At 45.8% G+C, this 24,996-nt stretch overlaps 1 protein-coding gene across 1 annotated transcript in view; it reads left to right on the plus strand.

Moving 5' to 3' along the window:
- Window positions 1-24,996, plus strand: part of LOC140207869 (uncharacterized) — a 118,932-nt gene that overhangs the window by 5,473 nt on the left and 88,463 nt on the right. Inside the window, 5 exon segments of the mRNA XM_072276416.1 lie at window positions 66-1,224; window positions 17,393-17,483; window positions 19,621-19,957; window positions 21,512-22,062; window positions 23,321-23,456. Coding sequence (XP_072132517.1) covers window positions 66-1,224; window positions 17,393-17,483; window positions 19,621-19,957; window positions 21,512-22,062; window positions 23,321-23,456 — 2,274 coding nt within the window.

Consider the following 24,996-nt stretch of genomic DNA (forward strand, 5'->3'; position numbering starts at 1 on the left):
TCGGTCATCCCACCTGTGGACAAACCAGGCAATTCACACTGGGCAGAGGCTGGTCATCTGCTGAATTTGTGGGGAAGGATTCACTCGGTCATCTGACCTAATGGCTCACCAGCGGGTTCACACTGGGGAGAAGCCGTTCACCTGCTCAGTCTGTGGGAAGAGTTTCACTAATTCATCCACCCTACAGGGACATCAGCGAGTTCACACTGGGGAGAAGCCATTCACCTGCTTAGTCTGTGGGAAGAGATTCACTCAGTCATCCAACCTACAGAGTCATCAGCGAGTTCACACTGGGGAGAAGCCGTTCACCTGCTCAGAATGTGGGAAGGGATTTACTCAGTCATCCAACCTTCAGAGTCATCAGCGAGTTCACACTGGGGAGAAGCCGTTTACCTGCTCAGAATGTGGGAAGGGATTCACTAAGTTATGCAGCCTACAGATTCATCAGCGAGTTCACACTGGGGAGAAGCCGTTCACCTGCTCGGTCTGTGGGAAGGGATTCACTAATTCATCTTCCCTACAGAGTCATGAGCGAGTTCACACTGGGGAGAAGCCATTCACCTGCTCAGAATGTGGGAAGAGATTCACTCAGTCATCCCACCTACAGAGTCATCAGCGAGTTCACACTGGGGAGAAGCCATTCACCTGCTTAGAATGTGGGAAAGGATTCACTCAGTCATCCAGACTGCTGGTACACCAGTCAGTTCACAGTGGGGAGTGGCCGTTCACCTGCTCAGACTGTGGGAAGGGATTCACTTGCTCATCTAAGCTAATGGCTCACCAGCGAGTTCACACTGGAGAGATGCTGTTCACCTGCTCAGTCTCTGAGAAGAGATTCACTGAGTCATCCAACCTAGTGGCACACCAGCAAGGTCACACTGGGGAGAAGCCGTTCACCTGCTCAGTCTGTGGGAAGAGATTCACTCAGTCGTCCCCCCTGCAGAGCCATGAGCGAGTTCACACTGGGGAGAGGCCGTTCACCTGCTCAATCTGTGGGAAGAGATTCACTCACCCATCCACCCTACAGAATCATCAGCGAGTTCACACTGGGGAGAAGCCATTCACCTGCATAGTCTGTGGAAAAAGATTCACCCAATCATCCACCCTACAGAAACATCAGCGAGTTCACACTGGGGAGAAGCCGTTCACCTGCTCAGTCTGTGGGAAGAGATTCACTCAGTCATCTAACCTACAGAGTCATCAGCGAGTTCACACTGGGGAGAAGCCATTCACCAGCTCAGAATGTGGGAAAGGATTCGCTCAGTCATCCCACCTACTGGCACACCAGTCAGTTCACAATGGGGAGTGGCCATTGTTATGAATCCCCAGATTTCGTTTGCTGTGGACTGTCATTTTGAGAGAGAGAGGGAGATTAAGAATGGAAATCAGTCTGACTTGCATCTTGTTTGCATCGCTCACAGCTTGTTTAGTTTTAACCAAGAACACAGATACTCAGTCAGACGGAGATGAAGGAGGAAAAATGGAAGGTTCAAAACAAGGGAACCAGTGGCCAAGGGTCACTGTTTCGAACTTTCCTCTGCCCACAAAGGTGGGTTAATTATCAATTCAGCGAACATTCGATGTGTGGTTGTCACCTCATTTGATCCATAGGAGTGGATCGGATTTGGGGTATCCTGTGAAGACCACTTATGTGTTAACCCTTGCCTGGGTGTGGTGTGGAAATTCACTTGAAGGCGATATCCCTTGTGACAAGTCACTTTTGGTGATAATTTGTATGTGGATTTGGAACAACGACGGATGAAATCTACAGCGACTGTTCTCTCGTTTTACCACCATGGATGCTGTGGAATTCAACGTTATTGCCTTCTCTCGACATTTACCCTGGATTACAAATATCTCTCTCTCCTCAACTATTCTGTGGTTGAACTGAACTTTCATAGTTCACCATCTCAAGACTCCAAGCCTGGTTTCCCCTGAGCTCAATAGTTTGGGAGTTATATTTACCCACATATATACACATAACACTGTTAACTTTTGTTTATCTTGCTTAAGTTACTATATTGTTAGTAAGTACTAATAAAGATAGTGGACTTAACATCAAAAACAGACTCTAGGTGTAGTCTATTGCTGCTGACTCATTTCTAAAGTGTTACGGGGACAAAATTGGGGCCTGCATCCGATATAGGAAAAGATTTGGAGGCGTATTGATCAGTTATCGGTTTCATTGGAGAAATCCCTTTTGATTTATTTGTGTATGGAAAATCAGCAGCAATGGATGTTGATAGATGTCTGGAAGCACCAACCTCTAAGGCACTGAAGGATACCAGAAGGATTGAGTTGTTGAGTATTGCTAAGTGGTTAAAACTTGCTAAGGTGAAATTGACAATGAGGAGGTCACAGATGCAGAGGATAATAGCTGAACATTATGTATCTGAGGGTGTGTTTAAAGTGGAGGATTTGGAGGTGTTTCCTGAAAGTAAACCTAGTAAGCTTGGCCTCCTGTACAAGTTAGAAAAATTCAAGATGGAGGCTGTGGAAAGGCAGAGGCAGGTTGAGGCTAGAGAGGCAGGAAAACAGAGAGAAGAGGCAGAAAAACAGGGAGGAAGCAGAAAGACAGTGGCTGTTCAAGCTGGAAAAGATAGAGAGATTGCAGCAAAGGGGTCTAGCGTTAGACTCTGGTGATAAGTTTGAGGCCAGTCGGGAAGTTAAATTGGTACCTCCATTTGACGAGGCAGAGGTTGATAAATACTTTCAGCATTTTGAGAAGGTTGCTCAGGGTTCAAAATGGCCAAAAGAGGGTTGGCCTATTCTCTTACAAAGTGTAATTAAGGGGAAGGCTCAGCAAGCCTATTCTGCTTTGACAGTTGATGAAGCAGCTGATTATGAGATGGTCAAACAGGCTGTGCTCAAAGCTTACGAGTTGGTCCCAGAAGCATACAGGCAAAAGTTTAGAAGTTTGAGGAAATCTGTGAACCGGACTTATATGGAATTTGCTTATGAGAAGTTTGTGTGTTTTGACCGCTGGTGCACATATAAAAATGTAAATGATGATTTTAACAGCTTGAAAGAGTTGGTTTTAATTGAAGAATTCAAAATGTGCGTCCCTGATGACATAAAGATGTAATTAAATGAAAAGGATGCTGCCACTTTGCAGGAGTCTGCTAGATTAGCAGATAAGTTTGCTTTAACTCATAAGGTTAAGTTCACCCAGAATAAGAGCTTCCAAAAGAGTAGCAGGGATAACCAGGGTAAACCAGAAATTAAAGCTGGGACTAGTGACGAGACTAAGGATGAAGGGAAGCAGTTGAAGGAGAAATATTCCGGTCTCTCTTGTTACTATTGTGAGAAAGCTGGTCATATGGTGGCTAATTGTCCTGTCCTGAAGAAGAAAAAGGAAAAGGAGGCAGTCCCACATGCCTGTGATCAGTATGTTGAAGCACCTATAAACCCACAGGGTTCTGAACATTCTGCTGAGGCTCAGTTAAGGACTGAGAGGTCTGACTGAGTTAAGAAGGGATTCGATCATTTTATGTCAAATGGGTTTGTATTAGTAATGGAAGGGTCAACCCCGCTACCAGTGAAAATTCTTCGAGATACTGGGGCTTCTCAGTCACTTATATTAGTTCGGTGATGAGACTGACACTGGTGAGGTAAATCTTATTAAAGGCATTGGGGGCAGCATTGTTTCTGTTCCATTGCACAAGGTAACTTTACAGTCAGGGTTGGTTTCGGGACCTGTTAGGATTGGATTATGCTCCAGTTTACCAGTGGAAGGTGTTACTTTGCTGTTAGGGAATGACCTGGCAGATGGTAAAGTTGTTCCTGCAGTGCAGTTGACAACTAAGCCAACCACTGACGACCCACAGATGGATTTTAACATTTATCGCAATAACTCGAAGTATGGCTAAAAAGTCTGCCAATGCAGACAGTTCTGTGCAGCATGATTCTGATACCCATGATAGCCAAAATTGGGATTCGGGTTATGATGACTTGTCAGGGACCTTTCAGCCTTCATTGTTTCAACAGGATTCAGGTAGTAAGTCTGATGAGAAAGATTTATCCCTGTCTAGGAAGGAGTTTACAGAAGAACAGAACTGAGACCCTGAGATTGAAGCTTTATAAGAAACATCTTTCTCAGATGATGAGATTAAGAAAATGACAGTAGGGTATTATCTCAAGGATGGAGTGTTAATGAGGAAGTGGAGGCCACCTGCTATACCTGCGAGTGAGGAATGGGCAATTGTTCCTAAAGTTTATAGGACTGAAATTTTAACTTCGGCCCACAGTATGCCCGTAGGTGGCCATTTTGGCATGAATAAAACTCTAAACAGGATTATGAAAGAATTTTACTGGCCGAATTTGAGGAAGGATATTGTGACCTTTTGCAGAACCTGTCACAGTTGTCAAGTTGTGGGTAAACCTAATCAGGTCACCCTAGTGGCCCCACTCCGGCCTATACCTGCATTCGGTGAACCCTTTTTCAAATTTTATTAAAGCTAAATATTAAAGCAATATTAAAGCTAAAACTGTGGCAAAGGCTCCTAACAAGTTTTTTAACTTTATTTGGTTTGCCTAAAGAAATCCAGTCTGACCAAGGAAGTAATTTTACATCTGGATTATTCCAGCAGGTAGTTTATGAACTGGGAGCTAAACAAATTACATCGTCTACGTACCATCCGGAATCACAAGAGGCTTTAGAAAGATTTCATTCTACCCTCAAAACAATGATTAAGACGTACTGTGTTGAAAATGGACAAGACTGGGATGAAGGAATACAACAGGAATTCTGCAGATGCTGGAAATTCAAGTAACACACATCAACGTTGCTGGTGAACGCAGCAGGCGAGGCAGCATCTGAAGGAATACATTTGCTTTTGTTCACCGTAAAGGCTGATTTATACTTGTGCGTTCGGGATACGCCATATCCTACACCGTAGGCCCGATTTAATTTTTGCGTAGCCCTACGCCATAGCGAGCATGCGTAGTTGTGTCTGCATCGCTCTGCACTTCACCAGCAAAATGCAAGTTGGTGGTGGGGTTTCTCTGACACTGTTGAGCTTCTTCGTGAGAGACATGGACAAGGAAATGCATTTCAAATATTTTCAGATGTTGGCAGGTAGATTGGACGATTTGGTTCATTGTCTCCAAGCATTTATTTCGCATCAGTGTACAGACATGGCGGAGAAAAGCAACCAGAAATGTGTAGGAGGAAATGCGATGCTACCAAGCGGACCAATCACAGTGGTTGCGGTCTGCGTCACCGCGACGCGTGAGTTACTTTTTTGAGGAGATGCCTGTCACCCTACGGCGTAGGGTACAGCGAGGGTACGGCGTACACTTGATGCATTAGTATAAATCAGGCTTAAAAGAGTCGGTACAGGAGTCACTGGGCTTTTGTCCATTTGAACTTGTATTTGGTCATAGAGTGAGGGGACCTTTGACCTTGTTAAAGGAACAGTGGATTGATGGGGAGGTATATGTTAACTTGTTAGACTATGTTTTGAATTTCAAAAATAAACTACACCAAGCCTGTAGTCTAGCCAGACGAATCTTAAAGATTTCTCAAAACAAAATGAAGTGTTGGTTTGATAAGCGGACTAAAACAAAAGAAAATACTAGGTGGGGGATAATGTGCTTGCCTTATCTCCAATGTTGATGGATCCACTTCAAGCGAAATTCAATGGACCGTATGAAATAGTCTCGCAAATTAATGATGTGAATTATGTTATTAAAACACACGACCGACGTAAGCTAACACAGGTGGTACACATCAATATGATAAAGCCTTATTCTGACAAGCAGGCACCATCGGTGAGTGTTGTCAAACATATCAATCTGGCAACCCTGAGAATGAAACAATTGACTTGTCTGAGACTTTACACAAGCCAAACATGGTCCCAGTTAGGCTAATGAACACTGTTGTTCTCGAAAACATTGACAACAAGTTGGCTCATCTGCAGCCAAAGCAACAACAACAGCTGAAGGAATTAATTCTGAAGTTTAAAGATTTATTTCCCGATGTTCCCAAGCAAACCACGGTCGCAGTACATGACATAGATATTGGTCAAGCCAAACCTATTAAACAACACCCATATTGCATGAATGTAGAAAGGTGTAAATTGGCTGAGCAGGAAATTGAATATATGCTGGAAAATAGTATTATTAGGCCTTCAACATCAGATTGGAGCTCACCCTGCGTTATTGTGCCCAAACCTGATGGTAGTGTTAGATTTTGCACTGATTATAGGAAGGTAAATGCAGTAATAAAAACAGATGCCTATCCTATCCCTAGGGTGGATGATTGCATCAATAAGATTGGAAAAGGTAATTTCTTACAAAGATTGATCTGTTGAAAGGGTATTGGTGTGTTCCATTGACGGACTGAGGTAGAGAAATTTCTGCATTTGTGACACCTTCTGGGTTGTATAAATACAATGTTTCGCCATTTGAAATGAAATATGCTCCAGGAACATTCCAGAGAATGACTGCTCCTGTAATTCAAGAGTTAGGACACACAGATGCCTATATTGATGACTTCGTCACAGGGAGTGACACTTGGGAAGAGCATATCTCTGTAGTAGAAAAGCTGTTTGACAGGCTTTCCAGGGCCAACCTTACAGCTGACTCAGCTAAGAGTGAATTTGGCCATGCCACTGTGATCTGTCTTGGCTGTGTTGTAGGTCAAGGCAAGTTGGCTCCTGTGCAGGCAAAATCCAGGCCATTTCTGAAGTTCCTATTCCGACTGTGTGACGAAGGCCCGTCACTGATTACAGACGTCTCATGGCACACTTGGTAAAACACTCAAAGGGTCATCCACGCACATTATTCCCCTTTGTTATTGTGGTGAGTGCACACGTCACAATAAATCAACAGTCACAATTTTACACTCATCCCCAGCAGTAACAGGTATGAAAAAAAGAAACACACTATGTCACAGTTTTATTATCTCAGGTCAATTTATTCATATTCATCTTTCCAGTAAGTGTTTTGACGAAGTGTCATGATAATCTGTCGTCTCTCTCCTCCACAGTCACTGGGTCTGAAACAGATCTGCTGCATAGAGCTGTCTTATATAGAGGCAGCAGCAACCTGCACAGGTGTGCCGATGGTGGAGGATACCATCTTTACCTGGGACAAGGGTTATGTTACCTAATTACTCATCTTGTGGTAAAGTTTTGGGGTTTATTTAAGTTATTTAACTGGGAAATGGTGAATCCTATGATGAAGTCTATGTTTATTGTGAGAACTGGTGGTAGAGTTTCAGATTGTGTGAAATGGAAGATAATTGAGTTAATTAGCTTTTGGTTAGTCTAGGGGGATTGGCTTAGCAGTTATAAGCCTTGGGTCGTTTTTTTTTCTGTTTAGTCTGAGGGTGGCTGTTAATCAGACAGGTGACAATTGCAAGCTGTATATATTTTGTTTTTCCACTATTTTTGTAAATAAAAGCACCTCAATCTACTTTTGCGACTCAAGCCATCTTGTTATTTTTCTTAGACAGATGACCCACAGATTTTGTGACAGACTGGTAAGAAGGCTCTTGGAAGGTTTCTGGGAATGGTTGGATATTATCGTAAGTTCTGGAAGAACTTTGCTGATATTGCTCTTCCTCTGACTATTCTCCTGAAGAAGAGTGAAAAGTTTGTTTGGACCGAGCCTTGTCAGGAAGCATTTGATCAATTGAAAGTTATTATTTGTGATTAGGCCAATCAATGGAGTGTCATCAGCAAATTTAATTAACAGATTGGAGCTGTGGGTGGCGACACAAGTCATGGGTGCACAGAGAGTAAAGGAGGGGGCCAAGGAGACAACCCTGTGGGGCGTGTGTGCTGAGGGTCAGAGAGACAGAGGTGAGGGAGCCCGCTCTTACCACCTGCCGGCCATCTGACAGGAAGTCCAGGATCCAGCTGCACAAGGCAGGGTGAAGGCCGAGGTCTCTGAGCTTCTTGTCAATATTTCACACCTTTGTATGGCTAAAGCTCTGCCCATGACTGCAAGGAACTGCAGAGAACTTTGGTCTCATCTGGAAACATCGTAGAAACAAGCCTCCCCTCTGTGGACTCTTCCTGCACTTCCCCCTGCCTCGGGAAAGCAAGCCGTGTACTCAAAGATGCCCACAACTTTGGACATTATTGCTGCAAACCCAATCCCCCATCGGGGAAGAGATACAAAAGCCTTAAAGTGCTTACCACCGGGCTCATGGACAGCTTCCTGCCTGCAGTTGTAAGCCAAATTAATGGTCTCCAGTCCAATAAAATGGACTCGACCTCACAATGTAACTCGACGTGACCCTGCCCCATATGTCTATCTGCACTGCACTTTCTTTGCAGCCATAATGCTTTGTTACAGTTATTGTTTTGTCGTATATCAGCTCAATGTACTGTTGTAATGTATCGATCTGTGTGGATGGTAGGTCAGGCAAGATTTTCACTGTAGCTCAGTACGTGATAAGAATAAACAAATTCCCCCTTTTAATTTTGTGGAAATATTAGATAGACTGAGCTTCTGCTTTGGAACCACAGAGGGAAACTTAACACAACTGAGGAACACAAATAAATAGAAAAGGCTTCAATCTCGCATTACGATCTGCGGTAACCGGGATCAGGTGACCGGTGGTGGGTCTCCCAGACCAATTATCAGAATCAGGTTTAATAGCACCGGCAGATGTCATGGAATTCATTGTCTCTGCGGCAGCAATAGAACCTAATTCATAACAATAGATTTTAACCATTGTGATTTAAAATAAGAATATACATATTAAATAGTTAAATTATATAAGTAGTACAAAACAAAAAATTTAAAAATGTAATACTGTAAACTATTTTAATTGTGTGGAACTATTTGACTGAATGGGTTGTTGCTTTGGAAATTCTGGAGTGAAGCTGAACTAAACTGTACTAAAGTATAACTAAACTTATGAAAAGCTCAGATAAATACAAAAGGCTAAGTTCTCACATAAATGGGTCATATAGCCAGAAACATTGGCTGCTCTTCAGCAGGTAAAAACAGTGGAATGAGGCCTAGTCCCAGGCCTCGGCCCAGTAGTTATGGTCTGAGGTCTGGGACTTGGTGAGAGAAAGCATTTGGCACGGACTAGAAGGGCCGAGATGGCCTGTTTCCATGCTGTAATTGTTATGTGGTTATATGGAAACATGCTGAAAATATTCCAGAATAAATCATTGTCCACCCACAACGAGAGGACGTGATAGATCCGGATCTCACTGCCTTTTCTGAACGGGCGAAAGATGAAGTTACACGTACACTCCAGCAGTGACCGGCAGATGCTGCAGATCTGCGGGAAAACGTGAACAGGAAACGGGATCATGTGCTGGTGGAGGGTCTCCCATCTGATCCGGTGACTCTGCTCCTCGCCCCTCACACGCTGCCCGACCCATCTGCCGCATTTCCCACATTATTCCATATTTACACCAGATACATTTTTACTTCTTCCCTCCATATCTTCCCTGTCCCTTTCCCTCCACCCCAAGGTCACAGAGTCACGGGCTCGATTCCCATCCTGGTCCAACACACAATTCAGACCCAAAACGGAAATGTGCAGGTTTCATTTAAATCCGTCCATGTTTGTAAACACTCATTTCTATTCACATTCCTCCAGCCTCACTGGACAGGAACACTGAAACATCAAGTGAGAAACAGCAGGAGGTGGCCATTCAGCCCCTCCAACCATCAACAAGATGATGGCTGCTCTCCCATCTCAGCCACATGTTTCTGCACGATCATTATTTCTTCGATCCCTCTGGTCTCCACACATCTGTCGGCCTTTGTTTTATGTGAGGACGATCACTGAGTCTTCACCGCCCTCTGTGGTGGGGATTTACAGACATTCACCACCCTCGGAATGGAGACATTTCCCCTCATCTCAGTCCTGGACAGTCCACCCCCTTTTTCAGAGACTGGGATCCCTGGTTCAGCCGGTAATGATGTTGTGCATTTCAATGTGTTCACCTCTCAGTCCTCGATTCTCTAAATGAAAGGGTTAACACATTTGATCCTTCTTCATATGATGACCCCACCACCGGGGATCAGTCTGGTGAATCTTCATTGCACTCTCCATAACAAATACTCTCTAACCTCTTTGTTAATCCTCTATGGATTTAATTTCCATTTTCTGCAGCCCCGTGTTGCCCCAACCACTCACCTCCCACCCCCGTCACTATTTCCACCTTCCCACCTCCCCCTCACCTGGACCCACCTCTCACTCCCCAGCTCTTGCCCCATCCCCACCCCTCACCTCTTTTCTCGGACTATTTCCCGTCCACTCTCAGTCCAGAGGGAGGGTCTCGGCCCGAAATGTTGACGGTCCATTTCCCTCCACAGATGCTGCCCGACCCACTGAGTTCCTCCGGCAGTTTGTTCTTTGGTCTGTGTGACCCGTGTTAGTGTGGGGAGCGGGATTTTACACCATATTCCCGGTACAGTCTCAACAAAACACAAATAATTGTCACTTTGCCCGGACCATTGGCCCCGCTTGCAGGGCAACAGTCTGCCGGTGTTTGCCCCCCAATGTGGTGAATCGCCACCACCGTGGGCTCAGACATTTCCACAGATGAGCCCCTCCTGTCCCCACCGGGACAAACATCCTGTCCGCCCCCTCTCTCACCGTCTTCATCCTCTCCCTCCCCGGGGAACCGGCATCAAACCGACGGGCCGAGCGGTCTCCTCCTACCTCTCAGCGACACATCAGACTCCGGCCGCAGGAGACGCTTCACAAACGCCCCAACTTCCCTCGGAGGGAAATGGAAATAAATCAGAAAGCGGACATTTACTTTGACGGTTGTCCCGCCGTGACGGAAAGTTCGGGAGACGGAGTCAGCGGGGGTAACGCCCTCTCGGCTGGTCCGCCTCCGCTATTGGTTGGAAGCAGTGATTGATATCGCTTCGCACCAATGGGAATAGAGCAACGCGTGAACCCTCTGTTGACAGCGGTGGGGATGGGGCTGCTCACGTGATTAGTAGCCCGGCCGTTAAAAACCGACCAAGCTCGAGCTCATCAGCGCGCGGGGCACAAAAGGCCCCGGATGATCGGTTGAGGTGAGAAGGGATCTCCGGGTTGGGGGTCTCACCGGGCGGCGTTTTCAACACCGACTCCGGGTAGTTGCTGTGACTCCGGACTCCGTGACCCGCAATCCCGGGACAGTCCTGCTCTCTTCCCTCTCTCTCAGCCCCACCATCCGTACACGGGCCCCGGGGAGCTTCCGGCTGATGAGGGAATGGGAACCGATGGGTCTCTCAGACAGAGCTGAGCTCCAGCTGTCTAAATGCAAGGATCGGGAACTCGGAGAAAGGGAACAAAATCTTTTACATCAGCTGTTGTGAAAATCACCTTTGTTCTGCCTCCAGTCACAAACAAGAGAAAATCTGCAGATGCTGGAAATCCGAGCAACACACACAAATTGCTGGAGGAACTCAGCATTAGTACTCTTTTCCATAGATGCTGCCTGGCCTGCTGAGTTCCCCCAGCATTTTGTGTCTGTTGCTGGTTCCACCTCCTCTTGTTCTGGACTTTTCTACCCGTGAGAACATGTTTTGTCCCATTCTCTCTGGGTACATAGTGATATCAAACACCTTTGCCCTGGGCAACAAGTAGCTTTCACATCACAAATGTGCCAGACTCCAATGAGACAGACTACTGCCCTTCCCTTCATATTCATTGGCATTGCCATCACTGAGTTCACCACCGTCAGTCACCTGGGGGAGGGTTCAGGGGAAATATTTATGTACAATACAGAAACTGGTGTTACCTCTGTGTATTGTGGTGATGCAAAAGTTGCTGGAGAATTTGCAAGTGGGAAGAAGTGGAGTGATATTTGGAAATCTGACTTTTTATAGCATTATTTAGCAAGCAAATCAGATATGGACAGTGTGCAATTGCTCCAGTGAGAAAATCCTTCATTACCTGCTACAGACCTGTTACATACGTTGTGTGAGATTGCAGATCAAAATTATTACTGACAGTGATTTGCTAGCTGTTAAAATGAGTACCTCTATATATAAAATTCAGTGTGCACATGTTGTGTCTCCACTTTAAGGAGTTGGGGCTGGAAATGGATGAATTCCGTATCATCCGGGAGTCGGAGGGGGTGGGATAAAGAGAGGTGAGTTACACCCAAGGTGCAGGACGCAGGAAACTGGGTGAGAGTCGGGAAGGGGAATGAGGTTAAATAGCCATCGCAGAGTACTCTTGTGGCCATCCCCCACAACAGCAGGTAGGCCATAGATAGGGTGCAGAGGAGATTTATAAGGACTTTGCCTCGACAGGCGAGCGTGACTTATGAGAATATGTTGAGTGAACTCGGCCTTTTTTCCTTGTAGTGACGGAGGATGAGAGGTGACCTGATAGAGGTGTATGAGATAATGAAAGGCATTGATTCTGTGGATAGTCTGAGGCTTTTTCCCAGGGCTGAAATGGCTAGCACGAGAGGGCATAGGTTTAAGGTGCTTGGAAGTAAATACAGAGGAGATGTCGGGGATAAGTTATTCATGCAGAGAGTGGTGAGTGCGTGGAATGGGCTGCCGGCGGCAGTGGAGGAGGTGGAAACAATAACGTATTTTAAGAGACTCCTGGATGGGTACATGGAGCTTAGAAAAGTAAAGGGCTCTGGGTAAGCCTCGGTAGCTCTAAGGTAGGGACATGGTTGGCACAGCTTTGTGGGCCGAAGAGCCTGTTTTGTGCTGTAGGTTTTCTATGTTTTTTTTATGTTCTATGTATTCTACCACTTTAGAAACTGTTGGGGGGAGGAGATTACGTGGCAGAGGAAAGTCAAAGAGGTGATAGGGGATTTGCTAGTTAGGGGAACAGAACTAGAAGGGGACTGATATCCTAGTGTTAAGGCTTGCTTGTGCTAGTGTGGTGGGTGGGGGGGGGGTGTTAAACCAAAGTTGTAGAGGGGATGGGAGCCAGAATGCCAGGTAATAGAGAGGGTGAATTGAATTGACTTTCTTACTTACGTCCTTCACATGCATGAGGAGTAAAAATCTGTGTTGCATCTCCATCTAAATGTGCAATGTGCAATTTATAGTAATTTATAATAGAACAGGACAGTCAATATAACATAGAAATACAGTTGTATCAGCATGAATTAAGCAGTGTGATGACCTGATAGAAGAAGCCTGTTGGTTCTGGCTTTTATGCTGCAGTACTGTTTCCCGGATGGTAGCAGCTTGGAGCAGTTTGTGGTTCGGTTGAGTAGGGTCCCCAATGATCCTCCGGGCCCCTTTTACACACCTGTCCCTGTAAATGTCCTGAATCATGGGCAGTTCACAACTACAGATGTGCTGGGCTGTCCACACCACTCTCTGCAGGTTCCTGTGATTAAGGGAAGTACAGTTCCCATACCAGGCAGTGATGCAGCCAGTCAGGATGCTCTCAATTGTGACTCTGTAGAAAGTTCTTAGGATTTGGGGCCCCATTTCAAACTTCTTCAACCGTCTGACGTGAGGGAGGCGCTGCTGTGCCTTTTTCACCACACAGCTGGTATGTACAGACCATGTGAGATCCTCGGTGATGTGTATGTCGAGGAACTTAAAGCTGTTCACCCTCTCAACCCCAGATCCATTGGTGTAAATAGGGGTTAGCCTGTCTCCATTCCTTCTGTAGTCCATAATCAGCTCCTTTGTTTTTGTGACAATGAGCGAGAGGTTGTTTTCTTGACACCAGGCAAATGCTGTTCAGACCTCAGGGCATGGAATTGCGATCTTGTTGCCATGACTGGGACTTGTTTGCACCCAACAATCTGAGGAATTTGGAGGAACAAATTAGCAAGAGAGATCGCAGACTATGCCAATGCTTGATATACTAAATGATTTTAAATTTCCATAGATTGACGTGACTCCCATATGTAAAAGGACTAGATGGGGTAGAGTTTGTCAGATGTGCCATTAATCAGCACATAGAATTCCCAGCATAGAAATGTGCAATAAGCTATTAGAAAATAATCCAGGGCTAGTGACAGAATATTAGTGTATGGGAACACTTTGCATCTAGTGATCATATTGCCATGAGATTCCAAGTTAACATGGAAAAAGAAAGGACTGAACCATGGGTCGAGATTCTAAATTGGAGAAAGGTCAATTCTGATGGTATCAGAATGGATCTGACAAGTGTGGACAGGCTGTTTTCTGGCAAAGGAGTACTTGGTAAGTGGGAGTTCTTCAGAAGTGAAGTTTTGAGGGTGTAGAGTTTGTATGTGCCTGTCAAAATAAAAGTTGAAAGGTAACTGGTGCAGGGAACCTTGGTTTTCAAGAGATATTGAGGCCCTGGATATTTTGTTCCTTCAAATGCCTCAGACTGTTGGGTGCTACAAAGACTCATTAGTGACTACAATATCATAATTCCACACCCTGAACTCATCTGACATCTTTTTTAGTCATCTTCTGTAGTTTTCTAAAAGCTTCCCAATAGCTTTTGCTCTTTTGTTTGCCCTCTCTTTGCTTTTTATGTTGGCTTTGGCTTCTCATTTCATCCACGGTTGTATCCCCCTGCCTTTCTAATGCTTCCACTTCTTTGGGATGTATCGATCACTCAGCTCCCGAATTGCTCCCAGAAACTCCAGCCATTGCTGCTCCATCATCATTCTTACCAGCTTCCCCTCCCAATCACGTTTGGCCAGTTCAGTACAGAAACATGCCCACTCTGGACGATCAGAATGGTAATCTGTATGAGGAGACAAAATATATGGGGGAGATTTTAAATATTATTTTTTGCATCCACATTTACTCAGGAGATGGACACAGAGTCTATAGAAGTGAGGCAAAATGGCATCAACTTCATGGACCCTGTACAGATTGCAGAGGTGGAGGTGCTTGCTGTCTGAAGGCAAATTAGCGTGAATAAATCCCCAGGGCCTGACAAATTGTTCCCAAGGACCCTGCGGAAGACAAGTGCAGAAATTCTTGGGGCCCAAGCACATATATTTAAATAATCCTTAGTGACTGGTGTGGTACTGGAGGATTGGAGGACAGCCAATGTTGTTCCGCTGTTCAAGAAAGGCTCTAAAAATAAACTAGGAAGTTGTACATCAGTGAGGTTGACATCAGTAGTGGGAAAGTCATTGGAACTTACGTGCAGGAACCAGATATATAAGTATTTGGATAGATAGATTAAGGATAGGCAGCACGGCTTTGTGCATGGTAGGTCATGTCTAACCAATCTAATAGAGTCTCTCGAGGAAGTTATCTGGAAAGTGGATGAAGGCAAGGCAGTGGATGTTGTCTACATGGACTTTAGCAAGGCACTTGACAAAGTCTCATATGGGAAGTGGGTCAAGAAGGTTCGGTCACTCAGCATACAAGATAAGATAGTAAATTGCATGAGACACTGGTTTTGGGAGAAGCCGATGGTTGCCTCTCTGACTGGAGGCCTGTGACTAGTGGTTTGCCACAGGGATCGGTGCTGGATCTGTTGTTGTTTGTCATCTAGATCAGTAATCTGGATGATAGTGTGGTTAACTGGATCAGCAGATTTCTAGGTGACACTAAGAATGGGGGTGTAGTGGACAGTGAGGAAGGGTATAATGGCTTGCAGTGTGATCTGGACCAGCTGGAGAAATGCAAAATGGAATTTAATGGAGACAAGTGCGAGGTGTTGCATTTTGATAGGACCTGGGTCTTACACAGTGAACGGTCGGGCACTGAGGAGTGCTGTAGAAGAAAGGGATCTGGGAATACATGTCCATAATTCACTGAAAGTGGTGACACAGTTAAATAGGGACGGAAAGAAAGATTTTGGCATATTGGCCTTCATGAACCAAAGTACTGAGTGCAGGAGATGGATGTTATGTTCACACTGCACAAGATATTGGTGAGGCCTAATTTGGAGTATTGTGTGCAGTTTTATCACCTACCTACTGGAAAGATGTAAAAGTGGTTGAAAGAGTTCAGAGAAAATTCACAAGGATGTTGCCAGGTCTGGAGGACTTGGGTTATAAGGAAAGATTGAACAGGACAGGGCTTTATTCCTTGGAATGTAGAAGATCGAGGGGAGATTTGATGGAGGTGTGCCAAAATTATGAGGGTTATAGATGGGGTAAATGCAAGCTGGCTTTTTCCACTGAGATGGGGTGGGACCACAACCAGAGGCCATGGGTTAAGGGTGAACAGTGAAACATGAAGGGGAACATGAGGGGAAACTTTTTCACACAGATGGTCATCCAGGTGTGGAATGAGCAGACAGCCCAACTGGTGCATGCGAGCTCAATTTCAACATGTAAGAGGTTTGTATAGGTACCTGGATGGTAGGGGTACAGGGGTAGACAGTTTAAATAGTTCAACATAAACTAGATGGGCCAAAGGGCCTGTTTCTGTGTTGTACTTTTCTATGACTCTGTGATAAGAACATGAAATAATACTAATACTTATTTAATTCATTTTAACAGCTGTGCAGACCAACCATTCATCTGGGCAGAAGATGTTTTTATGGCTTTAAAACTGTGGCACTTCAAATTGACAGTAGATAAAAGAAAATCCCAGCTGTACGTCAACAAAGGGGAAACCCATTCATCTGCTCAGACAGTGGGAATGGATTCAGTCGGTCATCTCAACTGAAGGTACATCAGCAAGTTCACACTGGGACAAGGCCATTCACCTGTTCTGTGTGTGAGAAGGGATTCAGTCAGTCTTTCCACCTGTGGACACACCAGTCAGTTCACATCGAGCAGAGGCTGGTCATCTGCTGAATTTGTGGGGAATATTTCACTCGGTTATCTGACCGAATGGCTCACCAGCGAGTTCACACCGGGGAGCGGCCGTTCACCTGCTCAGACTGTGGGAAGGGATTCGCTCTGTCATCTGCACTGAAGGTACATCAGAGAGTTCACACTGGGGAGAGGCTGTTCACCTGCTCAGACTGTGGGAAGGGATTCACTCAGTCATATCGACTGAAGGTACATCAGCGAGTTCACACTGGGGTGAGGCCGTTCACCTGCTCAGACTGTGGGAAGGGATTTACTGTGTCATCTCAGTTACTGAGACACCAGTCAGTTCACACCGGGGAGTGGCCATTCACCTGCTCAGACTGTGGGAAGGGATTCACTTTGTCATCTGCACTGAAGGTACATCAGCGAGTTCACACTGGGGAGAGGCCATTCACCTGCTCAGTCTGTGGGAAGGGATTCAAACTGTTCGCTCACCTACTGACACATCAGCGAGTTCACACCAGGGAGAGACCATTCACCTGCTCAGACTGTGGGAAGGGATTCACTGAGTCATATCAACTGAAGGTACATCAGCGAGTTCACACTGGGGTGAGGCCGTTCACCTGCTCAGACTGCGGGGAGGGTTTCACAAAGTCATCTGCTGTAGTGAGACACCAGTCAGTTCACACTGGGGTGAGGCCATTCACCTGCACAGTGTGTGGGAAGGGATTCACTCAGTCATCTGCTGTACTGAGACACCAGTCAGTTCACACTGGGGAGAGGCCATTCACCTGCTCAGTGTGTGGGAAGGGATTCGTAGAGTCATCTCAACTGAAGGTACATCAGCGAGTTCACACTGGGGAGAGGCCGTTCACCTGCTCAGTCTGTGGGAAGGGATTCACTCGGTCATCTCATCTACTGAAACACCAGTCACTTCACACCAGGGAGTGACCATTCACTTGTTCAGTCTGTGGGAAGGGATTCAATTGGTCATTTCACCTGCTGGCACACAGAGAAATGGCCGTTCACCTGCTCTGTCCGTGGGAAGGGATTCATTACGTCATCTGAACTGAAGGAACATCAGCGAGTCCACACTGGGTAGAGACTGATCACCTGCTTGGACTGTGGGAAGAAATTCTCTCAGCCAAATCAACCAATTGTGCATCACTGAGTTCACACCGGAGAGAGGCCGTTCACCTACTGTGAATGTGGTGAAGGATTTGTGGTGGACATGGACTGTGCCTTTAAATGAGAGAGAGAGAGAAACTGTCTACAGTACTGCTGCCTGCTTCTTGGTTGCCATGGTGAGAGAGAGGCGGAGTTATGTGATGGACAGTTCAATGTTCACAGCTGCTTGGTTGCCATGGTGAGAGAGAGGCGGAGTTATGTGATGGACAGTTCGATGTTCACAGTTGCTTCTTGGTTGCCATGGTGAGAGAGAGGCGGAGTTATGTGATGGACAGTTCGATGTTCACAGTTGCTTCTTGGTTGCCATGGTGAGAGAGAGGCGGAGTTATGTGATGGACAGTTCGATGTTCACAGTTGCTTCTTGGTTGCCATGGTGTGAGAGAGGCGGAGTTATGTGATGGACAGTTCGATGTTCACAGTTGCTTTGTAGCGAGTTTATTTAATCAAGGTCAGATGACTCTCCCAGAGACACACAGTGGGACACCGGTTACAGCGACCGGTCAGTGAAAGGAGGCCAGTGACAGAGGAGTCACTGGGTGGAACTTTCGAGTGCCCACAAGCGTGGGTTGAGGATCGATCAGGGTAATTGATCAGTGGGTATCACGGTGTGTGTAAGGGCTGACCCTGTGGAGGCTACCGGTGTGTCTACCCTCGCCTGGGTGGTAGCTCACCCTCGAAGACGGTCCCCTTAGTGATAAGCTGCATCTGGCTAACTCGAGAGTGGATTCGGAGCCTGACGATGGAAGATCAACGGTACCTGTTTACTCGTTCTTCTCCGAGTGTGGTTTTCACCTTGGATTACAAATACCTTCCTCACACACACCAATTCCGTGGATTGAACTGAACTTCCTTACATTTCCATCGTAAGACTTTAACTCTTGCCACCCAAGCTTTAACGAGTTTGGGAATTATATTTACACACATATAGATGTGTAACACTGCTGACTTTTGATTTACCTGGTTTAAATTACTATATTAAGTAGTTACTAATAAACAGTGGTTTATAATATCAAAACCAGACTCAAGGTGTGCTCTATTGCAGCTGGTTCATTTAAACTGTTGCTTTTATGTAACATAATTGGGGCCTGCGTCCGGGATATGAAGAAATTGGTTGGGGGCTGAATTGATTGATTAATGATCGATCTGATTGGGGAAATCTCCTTTGATTTGTTTGAGTGGAAGATCAGCAGCAATGGAGGTTGATGGGTTTCTGACAAAGCCAACCCCTGAAGCATTGGATGGCGCAAAGAGGGTTGTGCTGTTGGAAATTGCTCACAAGTTAAAACTTCAGGTGAGCACTAAAATGAGGAAGGCTCAGGTACAGACATTAATAGTGGAGTGTTATGTATCTAAGGAAGTGTTTGACAGAGATGTGTTGGAAATGTTTGCTGAAAGTAAACCTACTGAGACTGAGCTGCAGCTCCCGTTAGAAAAATTAAAAAGGGAGGCTGAGGATAAGCAAAGACAGCATGAGTTACGACTAAAACAGTCCAAGGCTGAGGAAGCGGACAAACAGAGGGAAGAGGCAGAAAGACAGAGGTGGTTCGAGGTGGAGGGATGGCCACAAGGAGGTTCAGTGCCAGATCCTGGTGACAAGTTTAGTGCCAGTCGAGAAGTTAAGTTGGCACCTCCATTTGATGAAGCAGAAGTTGATAAGTCCTTCTTGCAGTTTGAAAAAGTGGCTCAGAATCGAAGGTGGCCGAAAGACAGCTGGGTTGTTATGTTACAAAGTGTAATTCAGCAGAAAGCCCAGCAAGGGTAGTCTGCCCTAACACTTGAAGAGGCAGCTGATTATGACTCAGTGAAAGAGGCTGTGCTCAAGCCTTATGAGTTGGTTCTGGAGGCTTACAGACAAAAGTTTAGAGATTTGAGGAAATCTGGGAACCAAACGTATGTGGAATTTGCCAGTGAGAAGTTTGTGTACTTCAGTCGTTGGTGTACCTCCGATGGGGTAAATGGGGATGTTCACAACTTGAAAGAGTTGGTTTTGATCGAAGAATTTAAAAGGTGCGACCCTGATGAGATGAAGACGTACCTGGATGAAAAGGATGTTGCCATTTTGCAGGAGGCTGCTAGATTAGCAGATGAGCTTGTTTTGACCCACAAGGTTAAGTTTACCTCGGGTGAGAGCTTCCAAGAGAGTAGCTGGGATGACCAGGGTAAACTAGAAGTGGAAGCTGGGACTAGTGATGAAAGCCTGGAACAGGAGGCAGTCCCAGTTGCCTGGGTTCAGGTTGTTGAAGCATCTGTAAATCCGCAGGATGCTGAGCATTGTGCTGAAGCTCAGTTAAAACCTGAAATGTCTGATTTGGTTGGAAAGGGATTCAGTCCTTTTGTGAAGTCTGGATTGGTTTCAGGACCTTTGACCTTGCTGAGGGAACAGTAGTTTGATGAGAAAGTGCATGTTAGTCTGCTAAATCATGTTTTTGGAATTTGAAAATAAACAAGTTGTTTCCCATGATAGGGGAGTCTAGTACGAGAGGGCATGGCTTAAGGATTGAAGGGCGCCCTTTCAGAACAGAAATGCGAAGAAATTGTTTTAGTCAGAGGGTGGTGAATCTATGGAATTTGTTGCCACGGGCAGCAGTGGAGGCCAAGTCATTGGGTGTATTTAAGGCAGAGATTGATAGGTATCTGAGTAGCCAGGGCATCAAAGGTTATGGTGAGAAGGCAGGGGAGTGGGACTAAATAGGAGAAAATGGATCAGCTCGTGATAAAATGGCGGAGCAGACTCGATGGGCCGAATGGCCCACTTCTGCTCCTTTGTCTTATGGTCTTATGGTCTAAGTTTGTGGTTTTGAGAGACAGGGCTTGGAGACTTCTCAAAACAAAGTGGAGTGTTATTTTGACCAGGGGAGACCATCTGCGGATGTTGTCATGGGAACATATGGAATAAAAGGTCTTGGGGAATGGAACAAATGATTTGTTTGAAATTTGGGTTGAGTATCGATCCAGGGTATTGATAAGTGACTCTCACAAGCAGGCACACAGTGGCAGCGGGTGGAAGCCGTTGCAGAGAAGGGGAGAGGAAGGTTTGAAACAAAGAACCGAGTGACAAGGCATCACTGTTTGGACTCTCCCAACAGCCCACAAGGGTGAGTTTGGTTATTGATTCCAGTGAATACGAATGTGTGATTGTCACATACTTTGATCCACTGGAGTGGGTGTTTCTGGTTAGGGGACACATTTGTGAATACCACTTCTGTTTTACCCTTTCCTGGGTGTGGTAGTTCAGTGGAAGACGGTACCCCTGTGGCAAATCACTGTTGGAGTTACTTCGTATGTCGTGGAACTGGACAAGTGGCTATCATGTTGTGTGACTGGGGCAACCCTGTGGAATCTACCTGTGTGTGTTACCCTTGCCTGGGTGGTAGTTCCCCCTGAACACGCTACCCTGTGATAAGCTATCTTTTGGTGATGATGCATAAGTGGATTCTGGTTGAGTAACCTGTGGTCACCACTTTGGGATGACCTGTAGCTGAATTCGGGCGTGGTGTTGTGGTAACCACTCGTGTCAAAAGGATATTCCATGAAGATCACTGTAGGAGATACCTCGTGTGTGGATCTGGGAACGACAGAGATAAAACCTGCGGCTATTTTTATCCCGTTTATCATTGTGGAAAACAATGTAATTGCCTTCTCTCGACATTCACCTTTGGGATACAAAGGTAGGGCTCTCAGTACCATTGACCTCTGTCTCGGGACTGCCGCAGGTGAAGTTTCGCCGAAGCCTCACTTGAAGTATGTGTCTGATATGAAGAAGGAGCTGCAAAGGGCTTATGAGCTGGCTGGGGAGGCAGCTGCCAAGAAGAATCGGAGAAATAGGAAGATGTGTGACCAGAAAGTGAAGTTCTCCCAACTCCTGCCGGCAGACCGAGTCCTCGTAAGGAATTTGGGATTTCCTGGGAAGCACAGGTTGGCTGATCGCTGGTCAGGCACACCCTATCTGGTGGAGAGTCAGTTGCCCGACTTACCGTTTTCCAAGTGCAGCCCGAGGATGGGAAGGGGCCGGTCAAGATTCTCCATCGGAATCATCTGTCGCCCCTGGGGTGAGATGTACAGATGGAACGGGAGCCCCAGGTGCCGGCTACAACCAGTACTGGGACTCTGCGTCCACGTGGGATGGAGGAAGAGCCCACACCGGGAGAGACGGGCCCGCTCAGAGGGGGATGATGACTCGGACAACTGGTGCATGTGGCTGTTCGCTGAGGCCCCCGTGATTGAGGGGGAGGCTCCTGGCCCTTCCCCCACTGGGTTAGACGGGGTAAGGGTGGCTACTGATGGGCCGTCAGGGGTACCACAGGGCGTTGGAGAGGATGATGTGGGGCCTGAGTGAGAGATAGAGGGTTCCGAGGTGCAGAGGGGTTTGGGTGACCGCTCGCAGGAGGGTTCGCCTCATAGTTTCCATGAGTCTCCTGTAATGTCGGAGGTGGAGGAGTTCGAGGAGGGAGTACACAGATCACACAGAAGTAAGGACCCCCCACATAGGTTGGCCTTGATAGCGCCCAGGGAACAGGGTGTGATCTCCACTGTTTCGGGGAGTTATGTCACTGCTCTCTGCACTTGGGTTGGGCTCTGTGTTTTGCAGGAAGGGTTGGCAAATTATCTGAGTGTCATGAGGACATGACTGAATTCTGTGGGGGGAGAATGTAGGCTCTCATTACCATTAACTGTGGTGTTAGCTGTTGAGGCTAACAGAATGGCTTCTCTGTAATGTTACTTAATGCTGTCATGGGTTTCTGTAGCCGAAATATTTGAGTTAGATTATTTAGATTATGAGGACACTCAATCCTCGTTTATTGTCATTTAGAAATGAATGCATTAAGAAATGATACAATGTTCTTCTAGAGTGATATCACAAAAAAAAACAGGACAAACAAAAGACTAACACTGGCAAGACCACATAATTATAACATATAGTTACAGCAGTGCAAAGCAATACCATAATTTGATAAAGAGCAGACCATGGGCACAGTAAAAAAAAGTCTCAAAGTTCCGATCAACACCGGATAGCAGGCGGCAAAAGGGAGAAACTCTCCCTGCCGTAAACTTCCAGGTGCCGACAACAGCCGATGCATTGGAAGCAACCGACCACAGCCGACTCTGAGTCCGTCCGAAAACTTCGAGACTCTGACCAGTTCCTCCAATACAGCCTCTCCGAGCACCATCCTCTGCCGAGCGCTTCAACCCCACCCCGGCCACCGAGCAACAAGCAAAGCTGAGGATTCCGGGCCTTCTCCTCCGGAGATTCTGGATCACACAGTAGCAGCGGTAGTGAAGAAGGCATTTCAGAAGTTTCTCCAGATGTTCCTCCGTGCTCTCACGTCTGTCTCCATCAAATCAGGATTGTGCACGGCACCCGACTTGACAGATTACAGGTATCACCACCGGAGTGGCTGCTGCACGCTGCGTCACGCCGCCATCTTCTCCTCCTCCTGCCGATACGGGTGGAACTAATCACTGGAGAATTGTTATGCTATCTTGTATGTCTGAGCTGAGCGGGAGTTCGCCATCTTTTTCAGGAGGCGAGCGAGGAGGCCGGACGTGTGAGGAGCGGACAGCGGTTCCAGGGTGACGGATACTGGAAGTCGGCGGTTTGGACGGTGGCCGAGGGCTCGGAGGGTCGTTGTGGTTGGAACCGGAGGTGTGAGCTCCAACGTATTAAAACATTATGTGCACAGACTGATAAACTTACTGCTTTGGTGCCTTTAGGTTATGTGTTTCTACTAACCCATCACTAAGAAATAACAAGTTGTAATTACTTACTCACCTCTGGTGTATTGTCTGATATTTGTGTTGGGAGCGTTACACCGTATTTACACCGAAGTATTGCACTAGTGGCAGGGCGACGGCTGTTCACCCTAGACGAACGGGGGTAAATTGGGGCACAGACGTTACACAAACATCTCTCATCAATTAACCTGAGGATTGAACTGAACTTCCTTACATAACATTGCTAACTTTTGATTTGCCTGGTTTAAGTTACTATATTAAGTAGTTACTAATAAATAGTGGTTTTTAACATTAAAAACAGACTCCAGGTGTGCTCTATTGCTGCTGGTTCATTTAACCTGTCACGGGGTACGTAACAAGCCTCTCCTTCTCTAATGTCAGGATGAATTTGATCATATCAAGATCACTTGCCCTGAAGGGTTCTTTGAACTTAAGTGACCTAATTAATTCATTACAGCACCCAATCCAGAATAGCTGATCCCCACGAGGGCTCAACCATGAGCTGCTCTAAAAAAGCATCTTGTTGGTATTCTAGGAATTCTTCCTCTTGAGACCAATACCATCCTAATTTTCCTAATCACCTGCATGATAATCCCCCATGTAACATTGCCCTTTTGGCATGCATTTTCTATCTCCCATTGTAATTTGTGGAAAACATACTACTGTTTGGAGGTCTCTATACAATTCCCATCAGGGATTTTTTTTTACATTTGCTGTTCCTTAATCCGCCCACAGAGATTCTACACCTTCCAACCCTATGCCACGTCTTTCAAATGATCTTATTTAGTATTTTACCAACAGAGCCACACAACCCCACTACCAGCTTGTTCTTTCAAGAAACATGTAAGTATCTGGGAAACAAGAAGACCTGCAGATGCTAGAAATCTAGAGAAATACACACAAAGTGCTGGAGGAGCTCAGTATGTCAGGCAGCATCTATGGATGGGAATCAACATTTCGGGCCAAGACGCTTCATCGGGACTCTTGATACCCACGTATTTGGAATATCAACAAGCAAAGACAATAGAAAGTTGTGTGAAATAGGGAAAACCTTTGACAAAATTTAGTCAAGGCTTAAAAAAAACCTGCCAAACAGAGATCAATAGCTAACAAATACAACAAAGGCAATAAACACTTTCATCAATACCGACATTGACTTTTTTTAATGAAAATATTTCAATCAGTAAAATTTACAAAGATAAATAAGAACTGAAATGACAACTTTAGAAAAGACTATTTACACTCAAACCCACTTAGATTAACACTACCTTGGACAGATGGAGGAAGAGAAATAACACACTTGGAAAAAAAAAATCACACAACAGTCAGATAAAACTTCGGAGTATATATTTTCACGAAAACTGAACCGGACTCAACAGTCTGTGTGTATATATGCAATTGTGATAAGAAATACAGACCAGAAACTTAAATGAGAGGCTAACTCAGAAAAATAAATCATCACTAT

The sequence above is a fragment of the Mobula birostris genome, chromosome 13, assembly GCF_030028105.1.
Source record: "Mobula birostris isolate sMobBir1 chromosome 13, sMobBir1.hap1, whole genome shotgun sequence".
NCBI classification, from domain to species: Eukaryota; Metazoa; Chordata; class Chondrichthyes; order Myliobatiformes; family Myliobatidae; genus Mobula; species Mobula birostris.